The sequence below is a fragment of the Panthera leo genome, chromosome D3 (assembly GCF_018350215.1).
Source record: "Panthera leo isolate Ple1 chromosome D3, P.leo_Ple1_pat1.1, whole genome shotgun sequence".
Classification (NCBI taxonomy): Eukaryota; Metazoa; Chordata; class Mammalia; order Carnivora; family Felidae; genus Panthera; species Panthera leo.
The window spans coordinates 46,728,865-46,752,349 of record NC_056690.1 but is presented as its reverse complement, the minus strand read 5'-3'; the positions used below and the strand labels follow the sequence as shown (position 1 = coordinate 46,752,349).

Below are 23,485 nucleotides of genomic sequence, written 5' to 3'. Positions count from 1 at the left end.
GTGCAGATGCAAAACTGTCCCTCTGACGCTGAGCCTGCTGTGCTCACATTAAAGCTCAACATTTCCAATGTCTCTCCCAATCTGAGAGCCGCCCCGGGGCCTCCCCCACTCCCCCCGCATCCGTGCACCCCCACTCAGGGACTTCTATGGGTCTGAGAGTGAGTGACAGCACTGGACCGCAGCTCCATAAGCTCGGACTATGAGATGGTTGAGCAGCCACAGTCCCAAGCGGCGGACTGGCAGCTGTCCGGGAAGCCTCCAGAGTCCCTGGCCTCCCACCCGGCACTTGGTCCCAGTATCGCAGGCTCAGTACGTGCTCAGAGGCTCTGATGTTTCTCCATCCTCTTATTTTTCAGTGTGCTAAGTGCTCTAATAATAACTTGTATCTCTAAGTATTCAGGTCTAAGGTAGGGAGGAGTGGGTAGGAAGTAAGGAATGACGTCACCCAGTAGTTTTTGATTTCACTTTTTCAACACACACTGCTTCAATTTTCCAGCTAGCTCTATAAGTTGTATTTCCTGCTACTCTCAGTTTGTTTCATAAATGTGTATCTTTCACATGTGTATGTTGTATAACCCCAGCTAGACTAAGTTTCTTGAGGCCAGAGACTAGTTTATCACTGCAGGCTCCGCACACAGGAATCTTTGAGAGGCACGGTACCTGCTCACAGATTACTCACGGAGGCTCCCACCATGCTTCAGCGCACAGGGGATTTTCAATACCTGACTGGCTAAATGAAAAATCCCTGAGACCCTAAATAGCATTAGGCACACTACTCATTTATGCTGCATCAGTACAAACAAGGTATTTTTGCTCTTTTTTAAAGTCTTTTTAGGTCTTAAAATCAAAATTATATTCTATTTAAGAAAGGAGAGACAGTTCAAGACAAATCTATAAGCCCCTGTAAAGCTCCCAGGAGAGATCTGGCAATATACAACACTGATCCTTCTACCAAACAACTCCACATCTAGATATATATCCAGATACATGTTTTGCATGTATAAGACATGTACCAAGATGTTCGCTAAAACACTGTTAGGGACCCTAGAAATGGAACTCACCCAAATAGTTATTGGTAACAACTACATCATCTGTATATACAACAAAATGCTACGTTGAACAGTTAAAATGATTATACTTAATTTATATACTTCATATATACATATACTCATATATACATATACATAGATACATACACACATGTATACATATATATACACATGAGTATATGTATGCGTGTGTATGTATATGTGTATACACACACATATATAAACAAACCCAGGTAGACTTCAAAAAATTTTTAAATGGGTGAAAAATGCAAAGTGCAAAAGATACTCATTATGGACACTTAAAAACACAAACCTATATATTGTTTATGGAGCGGGACCTGCAATAAAGGTATAAACGTGGACAGCAAAGACCCACACCAACACGAGGATAGCAGGGCTGCCTCTGGGGAGGAAGAGAAGGAAACTGCAATTGTCCTGGAACACAGAGCAGATCCTAACTATATCTGCAATGTATTTCTCTAAAAAAAAAAAAAAAAAACACTAAATATGGCAAATATTAGTATCTGTTACCTCTATGAAGGGCATCCATATTTTTATAATATGCTACACTTTTTTGTATGTTTAAAACCTGGAGTGATTTAAAGAGAAAAAGCAGTATCACACTACTATTTAAAATTACTAAAAGCTGGGGCGCCTGGGTGGCTCAGTTGGTTAAGGGTCCAGCTTCTGCTCAGGTCATGATCTCACGGTTTGTGAGTTCAAGCCCCGCGTTGGGCTCTGTGCTGACAGCCCAGAGCCTGGATTCTGCTTCGGATTCTGTGTCTCCCTCTCTCTCTGCCCTTCCCTCTGTTCACACTCTCTCTCAAAACTGAATAAACGTTAAAAAAAATTTTTTTAATTATTAGAAGCTTCGGGGCACCTGGTTGGCTCAGTTGGTTAAGCACCCAACTTTGGCTCAGGTCATGATCTCACAATTCATGGTTCGAGCCCCAAGTCGGGCTCTGTGCTGTCAGTTTGGAGCCTGGAACCTGCTTTGAATTCTGTGTCTCCGTCTCTGCCTATCCCCCACCACACTCTCTTTCTATCTCTCAAAAATAAACATTAAGAAATTTAAAAATTATTAAAAGCTTCAATTTCTCTCCTTGTTAAAATAACTAAAACAGGGGCACCTGGGTGGCTCAGTTGGTTGAGCCGCCTACTCTTAATTTTAGCTCAGGTCATGAACCCTAGGTTGTGACATCTAGCCCTGCATCAGGCTCTGCACTGAGTGTGTAGGTGAGAGTCTCTCACCCTCTCTGCCCCTCTCCCTATGTGCCCTATCTCTCATAAACAAACAAACAAACAAAGCAAGCAGGCAAGCAAACCAGGGAAATAGGAGAGGGAAGAGGTCACTAAGAAAGTTCACAATTAATTAGCGATTCCTAACCTAGTTACAAAGGCCAATCCTCCTGCTGGACCGGAGTCAGAACGTGTCGCACCTACCTCCTCTGAGGGGGCAGAAGCACTCCTGCGCCTTCTCTCTCCTGCACCGTTACCACACTGCTGAGGCCCTGGCTGGGTGCTTTCTGCACTGCCCAGCCATTTACCAGAGCCCCATCAAACACGGGCTCTCTGCAAAGTAGAGACTAGTGTTCTCAAAAGCCAACAGTGGTTCTCTTCCTGTGCTAGCTAATCAATGCTAATCCTGTCATCAAGGGAAATAACCGAGTTTCTGCTATAATGGACCACATGTGTAGGCTGTTTTAGAAGCTACAATTAGCTGTGCTTTTAGCCTTGCTAGAAAGTAGGTGGGCTGATTGTGCAGCAGTGATCATTTTAACTGATGGCATTAGGAATCTAAGAAGTCATAAATTATGAAATGACATATAAATCAAAATCTCCTTTTCTAAAACAACTACTTCTGCGCCTCTCTCTGGTAAACTCAACAGTCCCTCATTTCCCGCACATTTTTTCTCGAACTTGATTCATTTCATTTCACTACTGTATCTCATGAGAACTCCATGAACACCAGTTTCATTTTAAACTAGCATCACATAATGCTTCCTACAACCTACATTTCCTGTTGGTAACTGCTCTAAACATAATCAGAAATTCAGAATGTAGCTCAGAAAAATATGGTACTACCATTTCAAATGGAGGTCTACAATTGTCCTTATTTTGTATGCATACACGCACACAAAATACACACCATAGTAGAAACTCAACCAATTTTCGCTCACCTAAATCTCCAGATGAACCAACATTAGAGGGAGAAAAATAGATGCCCTTCACCTACTGAACACTCAAGCCAGTGGACTCTGCTCCTGTGCCAACGGAGACTCACTGGTGATTACTCCCAAATGTGTTTGTGCCTACTGATTTTATGACTGAAGTGATAGGATTCATTTTTTATTATGTAGATAGATGAAATTAGGGTATGAAAAAAGTACTACATAGGTGAAAAATAATTAAATGCTTTGAAAAATCTGATGAAGGCACAGGACTTTAAAAGTCTCTCTTGGATTAGTGAGGGTGAGGGGACAACATACTTGTAAAACCAAGGAGCTTCCACCCGATTGCTTTGGCTTCAACATCTGGCTCCACTTTACAGCCCCCGATATTGAGGGATGCCTGGGTGGCTCGGTAGGTTGAACTGAGCTGAAACTTGGTTTCAGCTCAGGTCATGATCCCAGGGTCGTGGGATTGAACCCTGCATTGGGCTCTACGCTGAGTGTGGAGCCTGCTTGGGATTCTCTCTCTCCACCCCCTCTGCTCCTCTCCCCTACTCGCATGTTCTTCCACTAAAATAAAAATTAAAAATAAATAAAGCCCAGGATCTTGAAAATCACAGGAATGCATCAGAGGTGTGGTTTAGGCAAGAAAGCCAACTTGAAAATCCACAGCAAATTCCCAAAGGAATGGTCCTGGTCATACAGCACAAGTCAGAACAAATGTTTACTCAATGTTCTTCCATTTTTACAATCTCAAATTAAATAATCAATAGTGATCCAATCACAGTGGATAAGAGGCCTCCAATATACTCAACTAGCTACTTTAAGTCCTTTTTCAATATTCAATACCACATGTTTCTTTCCCAAGAGAGTTAAAACACTTGGTGCAACATTTCTCAATTTATGCCAAATTGGTAAAGAAACTGTTATATTACTTAATCCTTCCAATGTGTTCCTCGTTCTGTATTCCTTCTCTCAGTAGCAGCACAATCTAGCTAATGACCCCCAACATTCTCCACTCCTCCTCCAACAAACAAAAGTTAAACCAAAGCCAGACAGTCCCATTGATTATACTTCCTAAAAGCTTTCACGTATATTGTTCCCTACCCTAGCAGGGCCCACATGGTCTAAAACAACTGCTACCGTGTTTTCTGAGCTCCAGATTTACTGTGTATGCTGCCCCCAGAATTAACTTTCTAAAACAAAATCCCATCACTCTTCTGCTCAAATGCCATCAATGACTCCCTACTGCCCAAGAGACAAGGCTAAAATTGCGTGGTTCTGTATACAACATGGACCCCCACCCCCAAGACCTACTTTACTGGCATGGACCGCCGTCACTGCTTTTAATACACTTCTCTACGTGCAGCTAGGGAGCAGCATGCCCCTAATACAAAGTGTGCAGAGTCAGAGGCCGCTCCTCACCCGAGAGCCCCAGGCTACTTCCCTACTTATCCTCAGGCCACCTCCTCCGACACTCCCCTAATTCCAGGGTCCTGGGTTCAAATTCTGACTCTGCTGAGCAGGCCTGAAAAAACAATCTTCTGAGCCTCCATTTCCTTATTTGTAAAATAGGGGGAAATGGCAATGTCTATCTTACAGGGCTGCAGGGATGACTGAATAAGGACACACAGCATAGTGCCTGGCTCACTCTAAGTCCTCAATAAGGTCTGGCATCCCTGTTACTATGGACTCCATTACATACCCACACCCACCCCCCAAATCCGTTTGTTAAAGTCCTAACCCAAATGTGACTGTATTCAGAGACAGGGCTTTTAGGAGGTAATTAAGGCTAAATGAGGTCATGAGGGTAGGGCCCTAATCTTGTAAAACTGGTGACTTTATTAGAGAAAATGAGACCTCGCCCTCTCACTCTCCACACGTACTCTGAGAACAGACCAGGCCAGGACAGAGTGAGAAGGTGGTCCATCTGCAGGCCAACAAGAGAATTCTAGCCACTACCTGACCACGCACCCTGATCCTGAACATCCAGCCTCCACAACAGTCAGAAATTACATTTCTGTTATTAAGCCACCACTCCATGGTACGGCAGCCCGCGCAGACTAAAACGCTGCTTCTGGTTTCTAGTGTCATGATGGGATTTCATTTAAATGAACTGCTGTGAGGAGTTTCCTCACCACACTGGTACCTCTTTCAGGTCAGAGAATGGATATTATACACCTCTGTCTCCTCCTAGCAGCTGCTGTGGTGATTTGAAAACAGTAGATGTTCAATAAATGTATAAATTTTTAAAAATTTTCTTTTAATGCTTAATTATTTTTGAGAGACAGAGACACAGAGCACGAGTGGGGAGGGGCAGAGAGAGACAGAGACAGAATCTGAAGCAGGCTGTCAGCACAGAGCCTGACGTGGGGCTCGAACTCACAGGCTGTGAGATCATGACCTGAGCCAAAGTCGGACGCTCAACTGAGTCACCCAGATGCCCCCAAAAATGTATAATCTATTAATGAACATAATGAGGATTTGGTTTTATGCAAACATTACCTTTATATAGAACCTGATGTTGAATTATAAGAGCTAAATGTCCTCACTAGACCTGCTTTGGACTATTCAGAGTATGTGGATGTGCTGTATGGCAAATGTCACTTTGTTGTATTTTACTGACCCCAAGTGAGGCCCCACCTGCAGGGAAGTCTCTGTATGTAGCCTGAAGAATGAAAGAAGTTGAAGGTCTTTCTCTTAACCTGACCCATGGTACCTGCCTTCCACAGCTGCACAGCAGCACAAAATACTGTTATCCCTTTATGACCACTAGGAGTACACAAAGCAATCTTGCCACCATCCACACTTTACTACCATCATACATTTGTACCAAATTTTGTATTTCAAAAGGGATCATATACAGTGTCAGAGCGCTAAATGGAGAATACCAAGTGAACCCTACACAGAATGTCTGATGTAGGCAAGCCTTACAAAAAAGTGAGAGAAATCCATTCAGAGTGTTATCTAATTCTCCTACTGAGAGAGTTCATTTGAGATCCTGCAATGCTACCTTCTAATCCCCCAGACCAATCCCCTACCACAAAGAAGCCACACATTTGAAGGGTGGGCGATGCATGGCACATATAGTGGGACCCCAGTAAAACCCATGTTTGAAAACAAGGACCACTCACACATCATTTAGGGACTAAGCACATACTACTTGCCAGACATTAGGCTATGCGCTGGGGATAAAATAGTGAGGAAATCACAGAGTGTTTCATCTCAAGGAACACAGTCTCAAAATGGACATAAGCTTAAGAGCTAAAACTAAAAAACTCTTAGAAGAAAACATTGGGGAAAAGCTTCATGCCATTAGGTTTGGCAAGCATTTCTTGGGTGTGACAGCAAAATCACAGGTGACTAAAGAAAAAATAAATTGGACTATGTCAAAATTAAAACCATCCCTCAAAGGCCACTATCAACAGAGTGAAAAGGCAAATGCAATCCCTGAATAGAAAATATTTGCATATCATATCTGATAAGGGTTAATATCCAGAATATATAAAGAAATCCTACAACTCAACAAAACAAACAAAAAACAGCTTGATTAAAAAATGGGCAAAGCACTTGAATAGGTATTTCTCCAAAAAAAAGATATACAAGTGACCAACAAGCACACAAAATACAACTCAACACCAGTAATCATTAGGGAAATGCAAATCAAAGCTACAGTGAGATATCACCTTATACCCATGAACATGACTACTATCAAAAAAACAAAGAACAAGTTTTAGAAAAGATGAAGAGGAATTAGAATCCTCGTGCACTGTTGGCGGGGATGTAAAATGGTGCAGCCACTATGAAAAACACCATGGCAGTTCCTAGAAACAGAATTATCACATGATCCAGAAATTCTATTTCTGGGTATATATCCAAACAAACAAATCAGGACTTCAAACAGATGTTTGAATGTCCATATTTTAGCAGCATCACTCACAATAATCAAAAGGTAGAAGCAACCCAAGTGTCCATCAATGGATGAACATACAACATACATATATACAGAATGTAGTATATACATACAATGGAATATCATTCAGCCTTAAAAAGGAAATTTTGATGCACACTACAACATGGATGACCCTTGAGGACATTATGCTAAATGAAATAAACCAGTCTCAAAAGGACTAATACTGTATAATTCCACTTGCACGACGTACCTAGAGCAGTCAAATTCAGGGAGATAAGTAGAATGGTGGTTGCCAGGGATGAGGGAAGAAAGGAATAGGGATTTAGTATTTCATGGATAGAGTTTCCATTTGAAGATGAGAAAAGTTCTGGAGACGGACGGTGATGCATTTGTACAACTGTACTTCCTACCACTGAGCTGTACACTGAGATGGCTAAAATGGTAAACTTTTTCCTATGAATGTTTTATAATTAAAGAATTTTAAAACATTAAAAACTTACAAATATACAGGGACATGAAAAATATACAGGAAAATTTAGTGGGCTATAATTTTTTAGGCATTGGCATTAATGTACTTTGCTTCTTTGTAATGTACTTTACTTCTATTAAGAATATCTGAACAGCCCACTTGCCTTCTTGTCACGTAATTTAACGATGCACAGTGAGCATTTTTGCTAAGGCTGCGTGAATTGTTGTACTTCTTACTAAGTATGAATTTTAGTCTTTGTTGTGAGATACCGGAGACTTTTTTTTTTCTAAATGTTTATTTTTGAGAGAGAAAGAGAACAAACAGGGGATGGGCAGAGAGAGGGGGACAGAGGATCTGAAGTGGGTTCTGCGCTGACAGTGGAGAGCCCCATGTGGGGCTTGAACTCACGAACTGTGAGATCATGACCTGAGCCAAAGTCAGAGGCTCAACCAACTGAGCCACCCAGGTGCCCCATCCAGAGTCTTTAACGTGAAATTGTTTGCCTGCATCACCAACTCTGGGACATCTACAACTTTTTCCTCACATCGCTTTCCCCCCTGTGTCAATAAGAATGCCTTCACCAGGCACCCATGGCCACATGTGTCATCTCTCAAAAGGTGGCAGGGACATTCTCACGTTAGCTTTTCCTTCCATAACTCCATTTATGTTTGATTCATATCTCAACTCCAATATTATCACTTCTTGCTGAACTTTCATCTTTGTTGGCCAATTCCCTCTTTCAGTTATCCATTTTTGTGAAATGTCATATGGGTTTATCCCTACGAGGCAAGGAGGCACACAAGGACACACTTTGCGGTCTGTGTGGGAAATGAACAGGTAGATGCACAGTGACCAACACAGGCAAACTCTGATAGAAGTGACATGGTCACTGACCATGATGTGTATCTGTTATACATGCGAGGACTTGCAGGCTGAAGCCAGCAGCTTGTGTATACCGTTACTCACAGTTCAAACATGGGGTAACTGAAATCTGAGCCCTGTTATCTGGTCTTACTTAACTAAACTCTGGTAACTGAAACCCATACAGATCAGAACCAAGCAAAGCGAGTGCTATCTCTGTATAATTACAAACTGAGATAAGACGACCAGAGGAAAGGAACAGGATTTGTGGAGAACCTTCACAAATCTGAAGACCATGGTGGTTAGAGGTCAAAGAGCAGAGCAACAGCACAGCAATGCAAGAAGAGGCTATAGAAGGATAAAACTTGGCAAAGTATTGATACTTTAAATAAAGGTTAATATAGATTCTACAGCTTGTTAAGACCGAAATCACTGTCAATTTAAAGCAAATTTACTTTTCATTTTTAGATAAAGCATCAGATGAAAAACAGAGCTATAAGTCTATTTCACAGGATGAGTTCACTGGGCTTTGTACAGCTATAACCTATAAGGAACACAAGGACAATATTGAAAATAGAAGAAAAAAAAAAAAAAGATTAGGCAGTACATGGTCAAGGGACCAACCGAGCAGGGCCAAGCCACGCCACAGAGTTCCTGTGGGAGGTTCTAGTCCTAATCCTGAGAGCAGTGGTAGGCTGTATTCGTTTCCTGGGGCTGCTGTTAACAACTTACCACCAACCTGGTGGCTTACAACAACAGAAATTTCTCTCTCCCAATTCTGGAGGCCAGAAGCCTGAAATCAGTTTCCTCGGGCTGAGGTAAGCTGGTGGCAGGTCTGCACTCCCTCTGGAAGCGTTAGGGGAGAATCCATTCCCCGGCTACTGCATCAGTAGTGTGGTGTGGTACTCGTGACCACTGCATTCCTGGGCTTATGGTAGCCATAAGCATCTTCAAATTTTCTCTCTGCTCTGTTTTCCTATCAGCTTCTTCTGTGTGTAAAATCTCCCCCTGCTGCTCTCTTATAAGGACATGAGTGCATCGATCTAATCTGGGTGGATTAGAGATACAGCTGGGTGATCCTGCCATCTTAAATCTTTAACTTCATCATATCTTTTCAAAGACTTTTCCTTGGGGGGGGGGGGGGTGCTATATAAGGTAATACTCTGAGATTCCAGGGATTAAGACACAGATACTGTTTTGGAGAACCGTTTTTCAGCCTAGCACAGAGGCAACATAATTAGACTCACACACTGAAAAGATCACTATGGTGAGAGGTGCAGAAGGAACAGGGGTTATGAAGAAGACAACTGGGCTACTGCAATGATCTAAGTCAGAGGAGGCTTGCACTAACTAGGTGCTGGTGGTGGAAAAGAAGAGAAGTGAATGGCAAGAGAAACACAGAGGATGAGTAAGACAGAGGAGGTGCCAAGAGAGCCTTCTAGACTTCTGGTATGTATAACCTTGTTTCAAGTGGAGCACGAGAAGACCAAACGTGCAGTAGACCACCAAGCTAAACAAGGGGCCTGCAATACTGCTGGGTAATGCTCAACAATAACAAGAGGACTCTTTCGGAGAAAGCAGGGGAAATAGCATACACTCTGGGGATGGGCTCAGATCTTCCACTCACCATCTTTTTAACTTGTGTTCTGTTAGCCTTCCCGTTGTTGCATGCAAAGTGATAACACTACTATTTATCCTCAAGGCTGTGCAGAGAATTGGGATTAAGGGTGAAATGCACGTGACACAGTGCGCATTAACAGTAAGCATTGATTACCCACTTGATTACCACTTGATTACCATTTGCCTGCACAGTAACGCAAGCAAAAACCAAGACTGTTGTATGATTACAAGACTGTAATACTTTTAACTTTATTCCGATTCCTCTCTAGCTTTGCTAATTCGTATTCATTTATTGCTAAGGCCTGATGCTCATTTAGAGTTACTGATCTATTCTGAAAATAACTCTTCGGGCTAAATAAAGTCAACTTTTTTTAGTTTTCCTAATTCTGTCATTAATGTGTATCCAATATCTTCCTAACTCATTAGCATTAGCTCCTTCTCCATCATAAATCACACAAATAGATAACTCAATCATCTCCATTCTATACCAATATCAGGCTGACCAGCATCATTAGCAACTTCCAAAGAGATCACCCAAAAAAATTTTATTGATTACCTAAGAAGCCTTTCCAACCAATCCTCCAACAGGGGTTATCTTTAAAATAACAAAATTGCTCAACATATTTTCTCATCTTTGAATTATAATAGGGTCCCTGTATTATGTGTGTCAATAATCCACACACTGCATGAATACTTTAATTGAAGATTAAACACAGCTGTTTATACAAGCAATTCAAATACTATTTTATATAATCAATTCGAAATTTCAGATTTCTCTATTACTCAAAGACTTCAAAGTGAAACTACAGGCGTATTCTTCATAATAAACTTTTAGTAAAATAGGTCTTAGTAAACAACACTGAACTTCATATGGAATTGTGGGTCTCTCACCAGGGAACCTATATTTTTCCTTTAGTTTTTAGAAGAACACAGGCCCAAGAAAATTTCATTTGTGTTTCCTTCATTCTTCATAAGCTTCCTTAACTATAAATGTAGGCTTACACAGAAAGCTCTGATGAGGTCTGGTTTTATTTCACTCTAAAATAAAATCCAACATTCTTCTATTGAGAGAAAAACTCACAATTTCAAGTTAGAGACAACAACTCTCTTATCAGCTTAAGCCCAGATCTGAGATGCCACACAGGGGCTACAGAAAAACACCCAAACCATTCTTTCATTTCTTGCCATTTTTACATGAGCAATTTCACCAGAACAAGAACTTAAGAATTCCAATATGACAGGTCCCTTGGCTAAGACTTTAGACAGCCATGGCCCCTCTCTCATGGCCCTTCTCTCTTTTTCTGCGCTACGTGAAAAGAAATCATTTCTTGCTCAAGGTGTGATTTTGATAATTCAAAGTAATGAGTGTCTCATCAATCATCAAATAACCAAAAAACATTTGGATCTTTGTGGTCAACAGCTGAAGCAAATGACATTCTAGATATCAATAAAACTCCTTCCTGGGCAATAAAACTGGTGCACACTTTGCTATAATGCAAAGGAAAGGGAGAAACCCAATTACTCCAACAACCGCAGGCCTACAAAAAAGCAGCCTCATCCTCACCTTGGATAGTTCCAGAGTCACAAGCATGCAGCTGAATTCAACCTGCTTCTTTGAGACATAAATAAAGAAGGTGAGCATGATTTACAAGAAGCAAAGATAAAGTCCTTTTTTGCTCCAGAGATCAGCTGACAATACAGAACCTGAGGTTCTGCAATTCACTGTTCAGAATGGGGAGGGGGGAAGAAACACTTGAAGCCTTGACAGTGACTCATTATACCAGGAACAATCCTAAAGAGGTCAAGCAGCATGGATTTTAGTTTAATCCAACTGTTTCTCAAAACCTGAATCTCTGTCATTTAGCAAATTCAACTTGGATTCAGATACAAAACATCATTTTCCCTCATTCTCTGCCCTGTTAGAATAGCACCAAAACTTTAACTTGTGATAAAGATAAAATGATACAAACATTTAAAAATCTGTTTATCTGGTGATGGTTACTTTTGGAGGAGTGATCTACTTGAAGTAAAACTTGGAGGGCTGCTACAGGAGGCAAGAAAGCACAATTACAAAGCAAAAGGCCTCTATCTAGATGGCAAGAAGGCTGACGTGGGAAAGGCAGCAAATCATGGTCGTGAACTGTAGGAACTCAGAGACAGACACATCATGCCCAGACTCAAGTTTCCTGGAGCCCCACCCAGCAAGGAACAGGATGGTGCCATCAAGAGCTGAAGAACAGGTTGAACTAACATGTAAACATGTATTACGGGATGCAGCTGACATCACAGTTGAGGGTGGGACAGGAGAAGTTCTACATCTGTGTATGGAGGCACCCTATCAGAGATGAAATGCTATATGTGGGTGTTTCCTGCTTGCTGCTTCTAAGCCCAATGGAACAGAAAATCATCATGAAGCATTCTGCCCTATTTCCTCCCAATTGAGAAGAATCACTTTGTCATCTCCTTGGCTGTGTAACTTTGGGGTAACTGTGTCCTGATTCCTGGGGATTTGGCCTGTGTGTGTGTGTGTGTGTGTGTGTGTGTGTAACCTACTTAGCAAAAAGCTTGCTCACTCCATGAAAAGGATGTGGACCCATGCACCAGTTTATACCCGGAGATTAAAAATTAAGAAGACTTGAGTGGGGACAGGGAAGACAGACTAGGGCTCTGAAAAAAAGTCACCTAAGGATGCAAAGACATGGGTCCTGCAAGCTAGCCCCACAGTGACAAGAAGAGAAGGGGTTCTCCACCCACATGGCGGGAGACAGAAGAACCAGTTCTAAGAGCCCTTCCTGGAGCTCTCTGGGCCCTAGAAGCAGGCATGGGGCAGGAGGGAGAGGGAGACAGAGATCTGGAAAAGCCAGTGTATAGGAGTAGTAACGCGTGGGGCCCAGCACTGGAGGCACCCCACCCGGGGCTCTGTCACAGATGCAATGGAGGACCCGCCTTATTCACCACACTCCTTCAGCAGCAGCAACAGCAGCCTGGGCAGCCCTTCTCCTCCTGTCACCAGAAAGACCTCACCCTTGTGCTGCTCCCTGCAGCCTCAAGATTCCAGCTGCAGAGACCAAACCTTGTCTTGAGCCTCATGCCCCAAGCTCAGTGCCTCTCAATAGAGGGGTTTCGGAAATCCACGGTGACATTTGGGGGCAACACAGTGACAACAGTGGAATGGGCCATGGATGTAAGACACCCTGCAACGTGGGAGAGTCCTGGACCTTGTGCCATGTCCTGCACAACTTCTCAACAACTTTTGAACCCTACTTCCATTGGCAATGAAGTACAAGGTCATGCTGGCACTGTTTAAACATACGGTTTACCAAGATTTACTCACAATTTTAGAGAAGTATGCCACCAACAGCAACACGGCTTGTGGCACGGGACACAGCAGCGACACCAGCCAGCATGTGTGGCCACCTCATGCCAAATGGAGCAGGGATTTTGAAAGCTCCTTTAAATATGTTTAAAGCCAAACAAATTTTTAAAGAGCCATGAAATACTGGATACCAATTATTTTCACTAATAGATTTCATTTTTGCCATCCTATATTCAAAATTTGTACCATATTGAGTTTCATCACAAAAAGTGAATAGAGAAATTATTTGGGGTTTTATTCTTACTCTCATACTGTCCTCACCCCCTTATCCTCGCCTCAACTTCCCTATAAGCCTTTTTAATTCATCCTCTCATCCTAGACCGCTGTTACAGGTCTGGTTTCCAAAGCACTTGGCTTGGCGACGGATTTAAAGACGGGAGACCTATTTTCTGAGACACACTGTCAGCACACATCCCATGTCCCAGCGCAGGAAACCAATGATTTTGATGCTATCCTGACACAGGCAGCCTAGCTCATTGCGAAAATGTCGCACTTCCTTGCTTGCTCAACTTCAACAGTGTTTTTGGAGTTGACGTATTATCCCTACTTCAGTGAAGGTATTTCTCCACCTCTTTTATTTCAAAGTGCACCAGCTCTCTCTCATTTTTCTATGGAATGGCTTCTGATCTTTTCTTAAATCCAAAGGTAGTCCTTACACACAGGCACAAGCACCTAACTTCATCATCTGATGAAAGAGTAGCGACCATTTATATTTTAAAATACATGCAATTTTTATATTACGAATTTTTTTTTCTCCTTTAGAATAGCATTTGGGCATTCTATGGACCTTTAGACACTGTGAACAGGTCATGTCATCTGCCAATTTTATTTTAGGATCACAGGAAGGGAATTACAATATATTATAAAAAGAGGGCATCAGATCTGATACAGCTGAGAGCCCCTGCTCCCAGCCACCAAGTTCCCCCCAAGACCAGTTCTTCCTGAAATTCAGGACAGGGATTTGGGATTAGGGAAGCTAGATTCCTGCCTTCTCCCACCTAAGAGGCAAGTATCACTGGAACATGTCATGCCACCCCTCCCCCCCACCAAGAGTATCCCAGAGCCTTGGAGGTGACTGATAACAGACAACAAAGGACTGGCCGCTTAGCATAGGCTGCCTCTTAGCCACACACAACACTGAGCAGAGGACAGCTCAGTCAGAGGACGGCAATCCCCAGCGCTGCCACGCCCCCCGCCCCCCAGGGCCACTTCATCAGAGCACTCCTCCTTCCTTCTGACTGCACCTGTCAAGGCCAGCGTGTGCTCAGTGGCAGCTTTGCTCCCTATTGCCCTACACGAAGCACCGGGCAGCCTGAATGCACCAAAGGAAAGAGGCTGACAGGCCAGACAGGAGTTCTGTTCTCTGGTTCTGAGAAGCAGTGTGTCAATTCCGGGGGCACCGGTATTGCTCTAGAGCACCTGCACTGAGTCAGGAGACCCACCCGGCATACATCAGCATGGGGAGGGGACTGAGTAATCGAGCTTCCAGAGCTCCTAAAGAGCATGACCCCTGGGCTACACTTGCTGACTGGCAAATAAAGGGATGCGGATATGCCCAGAAGACCTCTTGGACCTCACGTTACTCCAGCAACTTTAGAAGAAGGCCAGGAATCCCTGACCAGGGAGTCCACCTCTCTCTACTGTCTTAGTTCGCTCATACCAGAGAGGTAGCTGTGCAAACAGTGTCCAGCCATCACCAGTGAAGAAAGGGATGGAAGGAGCCTGTGGGGGCACTGAGGCCTCATACCATCTCTTCACAGACATCCGAGCTGCATCTTGGAGAAGTCAGAACAAGTTAGAGGATACAAAATACCCCAGCACAAGTGGGGAGGGGAATGAGGGAAGAGTCAGTGAAGCAGACAGGCCAGATCAGAGGACATCTATGCCCAGCTGGGACCTTTATCCTATAGAAGACTGGGAGCCACAAAGGGTCTATAGCTTCGGGAGACTCCTTGCCCCCTGGCAGCCTGTCATGTTAGGGTGGTTTGCATATTACCGGGATGTCGCCCCAAAATGACCTTAGAGCACACAGGTGAGCATTTCATCCTGTAAAGGTTAAGAAGAGTGGTAGTATAGTGTAGCAGTCAAATACACAGACTCTGGCACCTGCTGGCCTGGGTTTGCGCCCAGCTCTCCCACTCAACTGTGGAAGCTTGGGCAGGTCATCCAGAGTAACTGTGCTCCCCACCCCCCTGCAGCCCCTGTGAGAAGGAGATAACAAGAGCACCCCTCACAGCGCTGCAGGAGGATCAAATAAAGAACATTCCAGGACTGATGTGTGGCCTGGCATACAGTCCGCACCATCTACTATTAACCACTAGGTGAAAGTAAGCCACCTAAACCAGTGATTTCACAGACATCACAGCTGTGGACAAGACAAAGTATTAAAGGGACCATTTCTGAGGCAGACTGAAAGATATTAAGTAAAGCAGTACCTCCTCAAAGGACCAGCTTCTCACCTTCACTGTCCCACAAACAGTAGACAGAGTAGGGGTTTACTCTGTAATAACGGACCATCTTCCTGTAAGACAGGAGTAACTACCTGTTGTATATGTGTATTTCTTGTGTTCTGAAATTCTTGAGCAAGGAGGAAGAGATGGAGAAAGCAATCTTAGCTAGGGAAAAGCACTGAAATGGCAAACCATCAACCACCTTTACACACAAAGAAAAGCCCCTATTTCAATCTCCAAATCAGCTGCCGGGCAGTTTTGACTTTCTCCTCTGACACACCAAATTTATGGCTAGTTCTACACAAAGGTATTTTTTGTAATTATGTATGGTGAGGCATGTCAAGCATACTTATTGTAGTGATCATTTCATAATAGGTACAAATGTCTTTTATGTTGTATACCTGAAATTAACATGTCAATTATACCTCAATTTTAAAAAATGCAACAAAGTCCCTTATTCAAAAACTGGAATGCATCCCCCCTCCCAACATAAAAAGGCTTTAAGTGGTGACTGTATTCCCATGTTTGCCCACAAAGGCAATTCAATCCCAAATCGGACCTATGTCCTGGATGAACAGTATACTAAGAATTCAGGGAACAGAGTAAGTGGTGGAAAAGGTATAAGACCAAGAGCAGAGCCCCCCCACCCAACCCCAGCCCCTCTCCCAGGGTAGATCTGGCACTAGGCAAAGTTTTGACATAAGAGGGGAATCCTCTGCTGCCCAGCCATCTACTTTCTGTACATCCTCTATATTCTCCTCTAAAGCTCTTCTCAGTATTAGCCTCTTCAAAGTTCCACTGCTGTTGCTGGGTAAGGAGAGGGATCCTGGCAAAGGAGACTAGGGTGTGAAAATGGAGCTACAACAACCTGAGCAAAAAGATCTGGACCTCTTAAATATGGTATGTTTGGGGATCTACAAGTGGTTTCAGGTAACTAGAAAAGAAAGTGTTCTATGCTTCAATATTCTTTCTCTCTCAGAGGACCTGGGTGGCTCAGTTGGTTCAATGTCCGACTCTTGATTTGGGCTCGAGCCACAAGCTCACAGTTCTTGGGTTCAAGCCCTGCATCAGGCTCTGCGTTGACAATGTGGAGCCTACTTGGTATTCTCTCTCTCCCTCTCCTCCTCGCTTTCTCTCTCAAATAAAGAAGAACACAAAACTTCATTTCAGTGAGTGTAAGTCCCCCAACTAGGAGCAGGCCATCTCCCCAAACTACTTATTAATGCAGTATGCAGGACTCCGAACACACAGATTCTTTTAAGGTTTATATCTTTAACTTTGTGGATATAAATGTGTGTGTGTGTGTATATACACATACATATACCTATACTATACTCACAGAATATTCACTTTTTCTGGTGATTTCCTACATATAGGTTCTCCCATTAGTCTACAGTCAGTTACATTTTTAAGAGAATCCCAATTAAAATGAATATTTAATTGGAACCTTTCTAGAAAGTACAATAATTGGGGGGGCGGGGGTGAATGAGTGTTTAAAAAACAAAACAAAACACAGCCCTAAGTTGAGGATGGAAAAAACGCAACAGAGGAGTTTCCTGTCTTTCCTGCCAGTTCCCTTACACCATTTCTGCTTTTCATTGCTTCTCCTTTTCTTAATTTCTGCAACTATGGATTCTCCATAAACTCTAGCAGCAAGGTACGAACATGCTGTTGTCTGGGAACAGCCAGATCATGCAGAAAACACAGGTGGCCTACAAGCTCTTCCTGTCCTCTAATGTACCTACCCCAGTTTTGGGCTCAGGCTCAGGTGCCTGCCAGCCCAGGTTTCTTACAGAGGCTTTTGAGTTTTTCCAGACAGAACTCTGGTTTGTACCAGGGGTCAGTCATGGTTTTGTTTTTGTTTTTTCTATAAAGGACCAGACCATAAATATTTTAGGCTTTCTAGGCCATATGGTCACAGCTATTCATTACTGCTGCTGTACTGCACAAGCAGCCACAGAAAATACATAATCAAGTGAGAGTGGTTGTGTCCCAATCAAACTTTATTTACAAAAACAGCTGGCCAGATCTGGCCCACGGGCCATACTTGGCAACCCCTGTATTATATGGATACATTTCTACAGCAAGACCGACTTTAATCAACATGCTCACAAATAAGACACAGGTCATATGGCTTTGTCATGGGTGCCGTAAAAGATGTTAGACAATTAGGATCCATACTTTCATTTTAAATGTAAACATATTACCTTACCACGAATTTTTCTTGCCTTTTGTTTAGTAAATTTTTGCCATTTTTATAATTTAAAAAACAAAAATGTACTCTGTAATACAACCACTTACAAATTCTATAACAAATCCAAATGTATGCATATTTATACTCAATGAACATTCCTTATAAACACTATATGCTTGTTTTAATGGACAATGACTTTTTAATAATACTTTCTAGTAACACCTACAGCCAGGAATTAGTGGTAGTGTTGGCAGGCTAAGAACACAGGTGTTTTAAAGTCAGAAATAACACCAGAAGTTAAAGCAGGAGGAGATGATAGTAACAAGGGGAGGAGGGGGGAAAATGTCCCACCTGTGAAATGAAAGCTACAAATTTCATTTTGGCCAGGAGCCCCAAATGTCTCCTGTCTTCCTCCTATCTCAATATGCTTCACCTCTCCTGACAGTAAAAAAGTAACACTGCAAGCCAAAAACAGAAAAGTATGTCAAGAGTTTATCATGGACGTGAGGGCCGCAATGAGGAACGCGGTCATTATAAAATGGGAGTTGCCCAGACCACTAGCAGCAAAGTAACCCTGAAAAGCAGCGCTGACTCACAGGAAACACGGACTAACCAGTGATCTGAAAAAATAACAAATACAGAATAAGCCATCAAACAGGATGACCTAATAATATTGATCAGCTAGCTCACAGGGCTCACCCATTTCACATTCCCATGTGGGCTTTTCACTATTTCCTAGGCTTCCCTTTCCACCCCACCTCCTGTCACATTTCCCTCCTCCCCAAACTTCTCCTCCCCCATCATCATGCTCAGACAGCAGTTCCCCTACAAAAGTGTCCTTCCAGCTGGGTTACAAGTTGCTGTCCTTCACACCTACAGGTCAGAGAAGCAGGCCATGGATACGCCTCCACACCATTGTACCTACCCCGCAACACCTGATATCTAGTGCCTGTTCTTGTTCATGTAACCATCACCTAACCTATCGTGTGTCTCAATACCTACAGGTCTCAGTGTGTGTCACACATGTGAACATCAGTTAAGAGTGGTGTGTAGGGAGGGTGGCTAGTGAGCACTGCTGCACGAGATCACCAAGCCCAAAGATGAACAACAGGAATTTGATTTCAGGTGGTCAGTATCACGAAGGTACAAAGTTATGTCTTCAGGCTCAAAGCAGAAAGGGCCCAAGGCAGCATCCATCTGCCTCCACCTCTGGGAACACATCTCCCACGTGCACAGATGGGGTCTCTGCACCAATAGGGCACCTTGTTACATTATTACTAGCGTTACAATAGAAGTAACAGTTACACTTTGAATCCCAACTACCGAGCCTCTTACAGCTCAAAAGAAAGGCTCTACTGTGCATTTATTTCTAATTCCTGGATCTGTGATATCTAAATGACACAATCCAGACTTTTGACTAATTCAGAATGGCCTTCATGATAATCGGTTTCTATGAAGTAACCATTTCTCATTCCATAGCTGTTGCTGAAACTTTTATCATCCCAGTAATGTAGCATGAGAAAATGACCTTAAGAACATTGTTACACCAGATACAAAATAGTCTTATTGTTAAACTGTAGTAGGATTTTGGAAGGTTTACTTGTAGGGAAAGGATGGTCTTCTGTGACAACATAATCCTAACAAAGGAGAAAACCAAATTGCTCTGGAAAGAGCAGGTGGAGGTGCTCCTGGAATACTTACAATAAAGTCACTGCTAAGTTTTCCAGCAGGCCATTCAACTTTGGAACAGCAGTTTTCCACTAACATAGTAGGATCTAAATCTCTCATATGCACTATGTGAGGCTAACCTTAAATATAAAAGTTACCTGCATACAGGACATTTTTCCCTCTACTCAAACTATGTCATCAAGAAGGAAGCACAGGGTGGCTGGGTGGCTTGGTCGGTTAAGCGTCATACTTTGGTTCAGGTCACGATCTCAAGGTTTATGGGTTCGAGCCCCGCGACAGGCTCTGTGCTAACAGCTCAGAGCCTGGAGCCTGCTTCAGATTCTGTGTCTCCCTCTGTCTCTGCCCCTCTCCTGCTCACACTCTGTCTCTTTCTCTCAAAAATAAAAAAGCATAAAAAAAGAAAAAAGAAAAAAGAAAAGAAGGCACAGTTGTGGAGAAGGCATCAAGTATAAAGCTAGCTCGTGTTTACTGAGAGCTTACACCATGCCAGCTACCATGGATTATTTTTAATCCTAACGACCACATTATGATGTGCGCTACTCCCATTTTATAAGGAAGCAAATTTTGAGTCAGCACCTAGAAAAGTGGCAAAACTACAGTTACAACCTTGGTTGCAGGACGCTGGTCCACAACCACACCTGTACACAATTGTGTTCTCTAAAATCTGGATCAGCAGCACATGTGGGAAGTGGCAAGAGTGCAAGGCTTTCCCACGTCACAAAATGGATGATTCAAGGGAAAGCTGATGGGATAATGCTACCACTGTCCAGCCCTTCAAAAGCTTAAATTTCTGGAAAATAAGGTCAGAGGGCAAGTCAAGATACAGTTGACCCTCGAACAATGTTGGGGTCAGGTCATCAAACCCCTGTGCAGTCAAAAATCCATATGTAACTTCTGACTCCCCGAAAGCTTAACTGCTAGTAGCAAGACCACTGACCAGAAGCCTTACCGATAGCCAATATTTTGCATATTCTATGTGTTATGTACTGTATTCTTGTAGCAAAGTAAGCTAGAGGGGGAAAAAATGTTAAGAAAAATCACAAGTGAAAATATACTTACAGTATTAAAAAAATCCACATAGAAGTAGACCCATGCAGTTCAAACCCCTGTTACTCAACAGTCAACTGTATAGTAATTTTAGTGAGACAGGCCAAATGAGATAAGGAAAAGAGCCCTGATTTAGAACCACTGTGCTTGTGTCCTGGTCCTTGCTAAACACAGAGACTCAAGCCCCTCGTAATAAAATTAGCATGATGAAAATACAGCTCACCTTTTTGTTGTCCCTAGAATAGTAAGAATATAAAGGAATGAGCCCAGCACCGTGCCTGGCAAGAAAAAAAGAGACTACAATAGTTTGTTTTCATTTTCAATTCCTATTTCAAAACCCGAGTAGACAGCTCCTGTAAATCTTCCCTGGACACCTTCCCCCTCCTCCACCCCCAACACACTCACCCACAGAGGAACTGTTTTCTAGGTGCATATCTGTTTCTGTGAAAAAATAAATTTCCTATCACTCAGAATCCGCCCTCTGCTAGGAGCACATAAAATTGTCTGGGTAACAGTATTTTTGCCTTATTTAATGCTTTCAATATACCAGAACCTACAAGTACTATTTAAGTACACTAAAGAAGTTTGGGGGGAAAAAAGATGACTAAAACCAGTAACAGAACATTTCAAAGCAATAAGTATTGAAATATGCAAGCACTGTATCTTGATCAGCAGCAGCTACGGAGTAAACTTGACTCAGGCTTTCCCCAGCCCTCTCCTACACCACAAACTGGTAGTCTTTAAAAAAAAAAAAAAATCAGAGCACTATGTCAATCATACATTTTTTAAAAAAATGTACATTCTCAGACTGAAATCAGACTGGTATGCTTTAAAAACAAAGGGTCCTGAGTAAAGCCAAGTTGTTTCCACTTTCAGATTTTTTATTAAAAAAGTGATCTAACGGTAAACTATCTTTAGGATAAAGTTTATTGTTGTGAGATATCTGCTTTGCCATTAAGAAGTGAAAGCCCAACCATAGAACCACCAGTCCGTGAAGTGTGAAAACATCAGGTGCCTGACGTCAGATACCTGACTGTATCCTTCCTCTCACAGACTGTGGCTCTTAACCACGGACACACATCGGTCCCTTATTCCTACCAAGCCACTCAGGTCTTAAGAAGTGTGAAGCATATGGCTCCTAAACACCTACAGGGAAGCTGCTAATCAACATCCTTGAGACGGGGCAAATCACAAACTTGTTTCCTGAACCAGAAAGCAGAGGCTTTGGGTCCCCAATGAAACTGAAGGCTCCTCCCACTCGCAGGAGACAACCAGGTTTCAGTTCTTTCATTTTTTAGAAGGCGGATTTTAAGAAAGCAATTAACTGAGCACACGTGTTCTTCCTTCCACGCTTACGTATATTTACAATCCCTCCATTTTCTTAAAGTTAGACAAGTCCATCATAAACACACTCGCTTGAAAGGCATTGGCAACTCATTTTGAGGAATGAGTTCTAGAAGACAGGCAGAGAGAGGGGCGCAAGCCGAGTTCGGCCGAGTTTTCTAATTCCTGCACTGCCAGGCAGTTACGCGTTTATCTGTTTTCAAACAAGAGAAGCATCTAAGATGCACGATGATGCGAAGTAACGCGAGGCACCAGAACCCGGCACGAGGCAGCTGGTGTGCTCCGTGTCACAAAGGCTGCTCGGGCACAACACTGCGAGTTTGAGGCTCCCAGCTGCCTCCAATCGCATCCGGTCCCAGATCCCAAGCCAACGGGCTCCGGACCCGGCGGCGGGAAGGCGACCCGCGAGAGAGAAGCGGACAAGCACTGGGTGCCCCTCTGGGGGGGGGGGGGCGGGGAGCGAGAAAGTGAGGAGAGACCGCAGGAGCGAGGGGGGACGGGTGGCGGGTCCCGCGCAAGGAAAGGACAACGGGGCGGGGGTGGAAAGGGGCGATGTGACAAAGGCGCAGAAGCGCCGGCTGCAGCGCAGACCGAGGGAGGCGACCCGGGCACCGGGGCCGGGGAGGATTAGTGACCGATGGGAGGGGGAGGAGGCTTCTGGGGCCCGCGGCGGATTGCAGCGCGCGAGCCGGCCCCGAGGGGCGCGTGGCCGGGGCGGGGGAGGCGGGCGCGTCGGTCACCTGTATTGTTTGAAAAGCTGGTCCGACTCCCTGAAGCCGTTGTTGAGCAGCATGTTTATGCCGGCCAGGGCCAGCTCCGCGTCCTGCAGGGGCGCCGCCGCCGCCGCCGCCGCGGCCGAGTCTCTGTCGTCCTGCCGCCGCGGCCGCTGCTGCTCCGAGCCGGCCATGGGCGCGCGAGGCTGTGCGCAGGGCCGAGGAGAGGTGGGGCGGCAGCTGCTGCGGCCCCCGCGCGCCCGGAGCCCGGCTCTACCTGCCCGGAGCGCCGCGCAGCCGAGCGGGGCGGGGGAGGGGCGGCGTGGGGCGGGGCGGGGCGGGCCGGGGGAGGGGGGAGGAGCCGGGCCGGCTGCAGCGCGGCGGGGGACGTGAGCGCCCAGGCCGCCGCCGCCGCCCGCCGCGGGGATTACTCAGCAGCCGCCCGCCCGCCTGCTCCTCCCGCTCCCTGCGAGACGCCCGCCTCGCGCGGGCACCCAAGAGGAATCCGTTTCCGGGTGTCTCTCACCCCGCCGAGCCGGGCCCCGAGCGGCCGCCGCCCCTGCTTCCTGCAGCCCCCGCACGCCGCCGG

General features: G+C 44.2%; 1 protein-coding gene across 1 annotated transcript in view; it reads right to left on the bottom strand.

Annotated features, from left to right (window-relative positions):
• Positions 1 to 23,189, bottom strand: part of TTC39C (tetratricopeptide repeat domain 39C) — a 106,820-nt gene extending 83,631 nt beyond the window's left edge. The window contains exon 1 of the mRNA XM_042909444.1: positions 22,924 to 23,189. Coding sequence (XP_042765378.1) covers positions 22,924 to 23,090 — 167 coding nt within the window. The 5' untranslated portion in view covers positions 23,091 to 23,189. The remainder of the gene's footprint in view (positions 1 to 22,923) is intronic.
• Positions 23,190 to 23,485: the final 296 nt, after the last annotated feature.